Genomic DNA, 8,377 nt, shown 5'->3' on the forward strand with positions numbered 1-8,377 from the left:
TTGGAAGCCTACTAAGGTGGAATTTCCTGGCCACAGAGGAAATGGGGGATCCATCGCAATCCCCTGAGAATGAGGATCAGGAACATTGGCTGAAAGAAACATCAGTGAGACCATGCTACCTACTGTAACGTGCAAGATGCCAGTCAGTCCCTATCTGAATTAAATTAAAATCCCTTGGATGCTGAAAATCAGAAATAAAAACAGGCGTTGGAGAAACTGAGCAGCTTCTGCAGGAAAAGAGAGAAACAGAATGGCATGATGCTAGAACTCTCCCGGGAGGTCACGTGTTGGCGGGAAGGGGGCGGGGCAATTCCATCTGCGGCCCCAGCGTTGGGTAACCAAGTGCGCAGGCGCTGCCGGGCGAGCGGGCTGGGAAAAGGGGTGGTAGTGGAGCCAGCTATTTCCGCACAGGCGCAGTGGGGCCGCGCGGAGTTTTGAATTCGATGGCGGGTAAAGTGGCGGCGCGAGAAGGGATCACTCTGAAAGGGAGCGCGAGCATCGTATCTGAGTTCTTCAGTGAGTTACCGGGGTAACCGGGACGGGACCGCGGGGGGAGAGGAGGGGAGGCCCTGGCCAGAACCTCCACAGACACAGGATCCCCCCTGGGCCCGGGGTCAGGACCGGGCCGTTCGTGCAGTGTGGAGCGGGATGGCGGTGTCTCAGCCAATTGCATCCTCAGTCCTATCCTCGGCCCTGGTTAATGTTGAGCTTTTTGTTTTTGTAAAGAATATAGGTCTATGTTTGACGAGTCTGAGCTTCCCCGTCGCTTAACTGCGCGACTGTCGTCTTCCCCACGCCCGAGTTCCCTTTATAATTCTCGGCAAAACTAAATGAAGTACAAAACAACACTTGTGCTAAATGCTATTGAAATATCAAGCCACAAAGCATTTACAGGCAGCAGGTTGTTTTGGAGCTGTAGTAGGTAAACGCTGCAAGCTGTGATGCTAGGTTGTCTGCACAGGGCGTTGTTTCCAAAAGTAGACGTTTTGGTTATGAATGTGGTTTATGTTTCATATAACTTAAGTAATTATCTGTTAAAGTTTTTGCACGCTTACTGGTAGACCCATTTCATTGGGGAAGGGCATGATTAGCAAAACAACACTATTTGTAGTTATCTAGTAATATTGGATAACTTTAATCTAGATTATAGACTGTGCAAATCTTATCACTAATAATACTGACTGATGAATCTTTGCAACGTGTGCTAGGTTTTTTTAAAAAGACTATTGAGGAACGGTTGTCCAAGATTTGGTACTGTGCAGTCAGACGAGGTTGATTTAATATGGTGTAATTGTTCTGAAAGCTAAAATAGCTCTGGTCTCCTCAGTTTACAGATGGGGGCGCAACATGTGCAAATGTGTTTGGTGTACTGTGATTTTATTTTCCAGTGCTGTAGAGAATTAATAGTCATACAGCGTGGAAACAGACTCTTTAGCCGAACTTGCCTGCACCAACCAGATACCGCAATCTGACCCTAGTCCATTTGCTGCATATCCTGCTAAACCTGTCCTAATTATTTGCCTTTTAAATGTTGTAATTCTACCTGCCTCCACCACTTCCACTGGGTGCTTCTTCCATACACTCCCCACCCTCTGTGAAAAGTTACCTCTCAGGTTCTCAAAATCTTTCCCCTCTCAACTTAAAATTATGCCCTTTAGTTTTGGGCACCCCCAAACAAGGAGAAAGAGCTTGACTATTCACCCTATCCATGCCCCTCATGGTTTTATAAACCCCTATAATGTGACCCCTGAGTCTGTAACGCTCTGGGGGAGAATGCCCTGGCCTATTCAGCCTGTCCCTATAACTGGAGCCCTCCAGTCCTGACAATATCCTTGTCAATCTTTTTTTACACCTTCTCCAATTTAACAACTTGGGAGGTAATGGCCTAGTGGTATGATCCTTCAACTGTTAATCCAGAAACCCAGACAATGTTCTGGGGATCCGGGTTTGAATCCTGCCATGGCAGAGGTTGGAATTTGAATTCAATTAAAAAATCTGGCATTAAGAGAATGAAATATTGCTGAATTAATAGTTTAGAAGTCAGTCTAAAATGCTGTTTCAGTACCAAATGTAATACTCTGATCGATCCTGGGCTGGATTTGTTGCCCTTGAGTTTTATCTTTTCTATGCCCATGTTGATCTATTGTCAATTAGCAGAAAAACCTATTTGGTTCGCTAATGTCCTTTAGGGGAGGAAAGTGCCATCCTTACCTGGTCTGGCCTACATGTGACTCCAGGCCCACAGCGATGTGATTGACTCTTAACTGCAATTAGGGTGAGCAATAAATGCTGGCCTTGCCATAGACACCTTCACTCCATGAGCGAATTTAAAAATAGAATTCTTCCTACAGAAGGGTGACGAGAATTGTATGCAGTATTCTAAAAGTGGCCTCACCAATGTCCTGTACAGCCGCAACATCTATTCTTCCAGTATTGAAAAACTTTATTGAAAATCAACTACAAATGAGAATTGCAGGTTGAGAGGGATGTACTGTCAACATATTAAAAAATATACCCAGTCTGACATAGATTAACATTGGCATAGAACAAATAAAGCTCAAAGGTAACAAATCTAACCCAGATTTGATCACAGTATGACATTTGGAGTTGAGACATTGGTCTAGTCTGACTTCTGAACTATTCATTCAGTGCTGATACTTAACAGTTGTCTCTACAATGCTGCCCCTCTGAGATTTTTATACTTCCTGTTGTGCCATCTTTGAAAATGGCTACTGCTTTCTGTTGCTTGCAAATGATCTTAACTTATTATTTGCACACAAACGTTTTGGCAGTGCAAAGAGCTTATCATTTGAATAATTCGCACCCTTGTAATTAATCTTGAGGGGTCCTTTTATTGTCGAGAAAAGTGACTCTAATGTGAGAATTCTTTTATTAGTTTGCAAAGTGAAGTACTCCACTCTGAAAACCAGTATGGAATCTAAAGAAAGGAAACTACAAAGATATTAGGGTTGAGCTAACTGTAATTGCTTACCATACATGATGGTGACTAGGTAATTGGTAATTACTAGGTAATTTGTGGGCGGCACGGCGGCACAGTGGTTAGCACTGCTGCCTCACGGCGCCGGAGACCCGGGTTCAATTCCCGCCTCAGGCAACTGACTGTGTGGAGTTTGCACGTTCTCCCCGTGTCTGCGTGGGTTTCCTCCGGGTGCTCCGGTTTCCTCCCACAATCCAAAGATGTGCAGGTCAGGTGAATTGGCCATGCTAAATTGCCCGTAGTGTTAGGTAAGGGGTGAACGTGGGGGTATGGGTGGGTTGCGCTTCGGTGGATCGGTGTGGACTTGTTGGGCCGAAGGGCCTGTTTCCACACTGTAATGTAATGTAATATTAAAGGAACAAACTAATGCATTCCACCTCTCAGGAACCAAAAGAAAGCTCAACCATTGCTAACAAAGTAAGTTAAGGATAGTATTTAAATCCAAAGAGGAATGTAAAAAGTTGCTAGAAAATGTAGCAAATATAAGGTTTGGGAGGATTTTAGAATTCTACAAAGGAGGACCTAGAGATTGATTTTTAAGGGGTAGAGGGGGAGTAATAGAATGAGAGTAAAAATACAAGCAGCAAAGAAGCTTTTACAGTATGACTATTTAAAATGTGAAAAGGATTGGTAAAGGCAACTGTACGCTCCTGACAGTCTGAGATGGGGAATGACAACCAAGGAAATAGCAGAGAAATTAAGCAACTACAGAAATTGCTGGAGAAGCTCAGCAGGTCGAGCAGCATCTGTGGGAAGAAAGTAGAGTTAATGTTTTGAGTCTGGTGACTCTACAGAGCATGCTGTTCATGAGCTTCTCTAGCAATTTCTGTTTTAATTGCAGACCTCTAGCATCTACAGCTCTGTTTTTTTCAGTTAAGCAACATAAAACAACTACTTTAGTTCTAACTTTATAGAAGAAAGAACAAATAAGTTCATAGAAATATTAGAAAAGCTATTCGCAATTTATATCACTTGTCAGGATGTCGCTTGTGACTCTTTATAGGCCACTGCAATGCTGTTTAGTCATATGTTGCAATCAGCTAACAAACTATACAAAAATATTAAAATAATATAGCAGTGGCCCAAATTAAGAGTGTAGAAATCGGATTATGTTTCAAGGGTGTTAGGTTTAAACTTAAATTGTTTTTTGTGTATTTCACAATATTGGTCCTTTCAGTTACACATTTATCTTTTAAGTCAGGAGGTTTGAGGGCTTAAGCACAAAACTTGACGACTTAATCCAAATTGCACTACACCAATACCATGCAGACATTTACTGCGTGGTCCAACTATTCCAATCAGGGTTTGAAATTCTATTTCCATCCCCGTTCATCTTAATATTTACCTGCTTATCTTTAACATAGAGATCTAAAGCCATTGGCGTCCTGTATGAATCTGTCCAAACATCTGTGCTCCCAGCAGTAAGGAAAATAATAATTAAAAACCACACCTCCTGGTGTAGCATCACTGCCATGGTCTGGTATCTAAGTGTCCAGCAATACAGCTTACCACTGGCAGCTCCGTAATAAGATAAGGATGCATGTACCTGGTTTAGGATAAGTGTTTAGGATAATTGGGGTCAGTGGGTTGTCAATTCTTAGGGAAGTGTCTTGGCTGACAGATGGGAGGGGACATCAGGTCTGGGATTAAGATTGTAAAGGAGGTTTGAATATGGCCCACCAGATGGGAGTGTGGTTTGAGGCTGTCAGATTGCAGAAGTGGACAGCATGTGGCTTCCAGATGTGTGAGATTGGCGGGAGGAAAAGGAAGCTGCATCTTAAATTCGGGTCAGTGAGAGTATGTATTTTGTTCCAGCAGGATTGCAGAGCGGTAAACGATGTAGTGTGGGGTAGTGGTGCAGTGGGAACTTAAGGGCGTTCAGTAGTAGTTTAAGTGGAAGTTACATTTTTAATCTTCTTTTGCTCCCAAGTTGGGATCCTCCAAATTCTCCCCTTTAAATGGGTCCTTCAGAGGGCTCCAGACATGGGAATTGCCCTAAAGAAGTTTAGTTTCCTCAGCAATTTCCACAGTCCGAGGATTCCACATGGTCCTGATCAGCAACTCCCGGTTTACACCATTCCAATAACTTGGGCTATTTGAATGTCTGAGCCTCCACTCCTTTAAACCAATTTAAGTGAATGTTAACGATCCTACATTTATGGAAAAGAAGTAAGGTGTTATCCTGACTCATTTCCCTAGCCATAGTTATCGCCACAAAACAATTAACTGACCTTCGTTTTATCACATCTTAAAACATTATTTACAAAACTGCTGCCTTTGGGTGGAAAGCCACAGCACTTCACAGTACTTTATTGTATCTGCTTTTCAGTGTTTCCGAGATTTGATAAGTTACTGTTTAAATGGCAGTATTACTTTCTTTAGCCTTGGTTCAATGAAACGACCCTTTATCTCTGGATTGTATCTAACTAAAACTGCTGACTTGTTATGACGATAGCCTTTCCTCATTACACAGAAGACACAGTGCACAAACCGTCCATTAGGCCTTACAGCTCTTAGTATTTATGCTGAAGTTAAGATTCCTGTCACCCATGTTTTCTTTGTCCCTTGTACTTAACTGGCTTAAGTATTCCAATCGTTTCATGTAGCAGTTTGGACGTTCTAACTATTGTAAGCAGAAAAAATGTTTCTTTTAAAATTCCAGATTGTGTGTTAATGTCTTTATGCTATTGCAACATAAATCGCCTTTACATCTTTTTCTTTCCCCCCGTCCTAACACTAATTTTCCTTGGCAGAAGTGGCTCAGTGGTTAGCTCTGCAGCCTCATTGTGTCAGGGATCCAGAATAGATTCCAGCCTCTGGCAACTGCCTGTGTGGAGTTGGAATCTTCTCCCTATATCGGTGCACGTTTCCTCCGGGTGCTCCACTTTCCACAATCCAATGATGTGCTGGTTAGGTGGATTGGCCATGCGGAATGCAAGATTATAGGGTTAGAGTAGGGAGCTGGTTCTGGGTGTGATGCTCTTTGGACAGTCGGTGTGGACTCAATGGGCCAAATGGCCTGCTGCCACACTGTTTAGAATCTATGATTCTGAAAAATCTGTTTCCAAGTGAAGCTGACAGTTCAGATATGCATTTTAATCTGTTTTGTGTTTGAAATATTTGTTTAGGATTTGCTCTCTATTTACCTAGTGCCCAGTGGCCTTGGGATAACCTGCTGTACTATCAGTCTGGTCTGATACTATAGCCAACTGTACTGTTAGTCATCTTCACTCTTGTTTAATTATCACTTTTACGATTCCTAGTTAAGGGAAAAATGTTTTCAGTCACTTGTAGTGTATTCTGTGCAAGAATATTGTGACATCTGTCAGGGAATGCATTTTTGGATTTAATTTTAATAATTGTATTACTGTAATATTGTAAACAGTAATATTGTTTATTAACCTGAACTCGAACATCGGTTTTTTTCTTCAGTAAATACATTGTCAATCAATGTTTTGTTTTAGATTATGGGATCAATAGCATTTTGTACCAACGTGGAATCTATCCACCAGAATCTTTCTCACGTGTACAGAAGTATGGCCTTACAATGCTTGTTACAACAGATCCCATCCTCAACAACTACTTAAAAAATGTGGTTGGCCAGCTAAAAGGTATTGATTTGTTTGATTTCAATTTCACTTTGCATAATTTTGAGCATTTGATATTTGTAAGACTTTTTCACGAGTAGACCAGCTCTGGTATATAGTCATAATTTTAAAATTGATATTTATCTTGACCTTTTTTAATTTTGGTAGTCATTGGTAAAATAATTTTGGGAGGCTGTTCTCCACATTCTGGCTTCACTGAATAGCGTTGACCTGAAGCCATAAGACCATAAGACATAGGAGTGGAAGTAAGGCCATTCGGCCCATCGAGTCCACTCCGCCATTCAATCATGGCTGATGCGCATTTCAGCTCCACTTACCAGCGTTCTCCCCGTAGCCCTTAATTCCTCTAGACAACAAGAATCTATCAATCTCGGCCTTGAAGACATTTAGCGTCCCGGCTTCCACTGCACTCCGTGGCAATGAATTCCACAGGCCCACCACTCTCTGGCTGAAGAAATGTCTCCGCATTTCTGTTCTGAAATGACCCCCTCTAATTCTAAGGCTGTGTCCACGGGTCCTAGTCTCCACGTTTAACTGAAACAATTTCCTAGCAACCACCTTTTCCAAGCCATGTATTATTTTGTACGTCTCTACTAAGTCTCCCCTTAATCTTCTAAACTCAAACGAATACAATCCCAGTATCCTCAGCCGTTCCTCATATGTTAGACCTAACTGCATATCTCCCCAACCCTTTCCAGCTCTTAACTTCACTTTATGCCCCTATTGATCCGGGCATAAACTGCAAGCAACTGCACGCAATATTTCGGGGGAACCGAATGAACAAATGAAATAAACGACTGGAGAAAGCCACAGAAACCTGTCGTTTCCAATAAAACATCTTTTGCTCAATCCTGCGCTGTGCACTTATCCTGAGCCCGATGCTCCAGTAATCTCTTGTCCGTGTCAGTAAAAGCTGCTCCACGAGGATTAATTACAGAACAGGTGCATCTAAATGGATTGAATTGCTTGAAGATGTAGACCATGGGATTGAGCACTTTCACCCAAAACAGTGACTGCAGCAGTACAGAATGAACAGTGCAAATGTGAGTATTATATTGCGCAGTACCTCAGTGAAATGGGAGGGTGGACGTTTAGGCAAGTTAGTTCTTGTGGGAGGGAGAGGTTACTCCGATAAAGGGTGGTTATGATATGTGAAACGCAAAGATGTGAGACAGCGGGTGTTTGAAGAAGGAAACTGATCACCACGAAGAGTATTTTTATGTAAAAAATAGATTGATTTTCCCAGCGTTTGCTAAGCACATATTACATGGAGTAAAACGGGAAAAATGCCGATTGCTGTGACAGTGATTCGAGCAGAACTTGCTGTGTTTACAATGCCAAGGAAGAACCATTTCATGATACTGGTGCCACATGGAAAATCACGATGCAAAAAGCAATAAGGATCATGGCAGAGATTATGCCAGGAACAGAACCACTCGCACAAAGGAATACTTGTGAAACAGTGACTGAGATGTGGGAACTCAGATTCGGTTGAATCTTTCACTTCTGTGTCCCGAGACACTGTAGTGATTGCAACACTGAGGTTGTCGGATATTACGTTTGCGAGATATCTACAAAACTTCAAATGATCGCAAAGGTCGTTACTGTAATCGAGACCTCAGAAAATTAACTGGTATATCTGATGTGGTGATTAGGCTCACGTTCACGTCAGTTATGCTGAAGAATTGGATACGAAATTCATCAGATCAGCAGTGATAACATTGAATGACTGACCAGTCAGAGTGTGAATGGAAGCTTCATGAGGACATAT

General features: G+C 42.2%; 1 protein-coding gene across 2 annotated transcripts in view; it reads left to right on the top strand.

Annotated features, from left to right (window-relative positions):
- The first annotated feature begins 240 nt into the window (after window positions 1-240).
- mad2l1 (MAD2 mitotic arrest deficient-like 1 (yeast)) overlaps window positions 241-8,377 on the top strand; it is a 20,740-nt gene continuing 12,603 nt past the window's right edge. The window contains exons 1-2 of one of the 2 annotated variants that reach the window (XM_043696652.1): window positions 241-334; window positions 6,463-6,609. In XM_043696652.1, coding sequence (XP_043552587.1) covers window positions 256-334; window positions 6,463-6,609 — 226 coding nt within the window. In that variant the 5' untranslated portion in view covers window positions 241-255. Of the gene's footprint in view, window positions 335-361; window positions 517-6,462; window positions 6,610-8,377 lie in introns of those variants that run through there. The other variant, XM_043696660.1, reaches the window with a different exon arrangement.

The sequence above is a fragment of the Chiloscyllium plagiosum genome, chromosome 1 (genome assembly GCF_004010195.1).
Source record: "Chiloscyllium plagiosum isolate BGI_BamShark_2017 chromosome 1, ASM401019v2, whole genome shotgun sequence".
NCBI lineage: Eukaryota > Metazoa > Chordata > Chondrichthyes > Orectolobiformes > Hemiscylliidae > Chiloscyllium > Chiloscyllium plagiosum.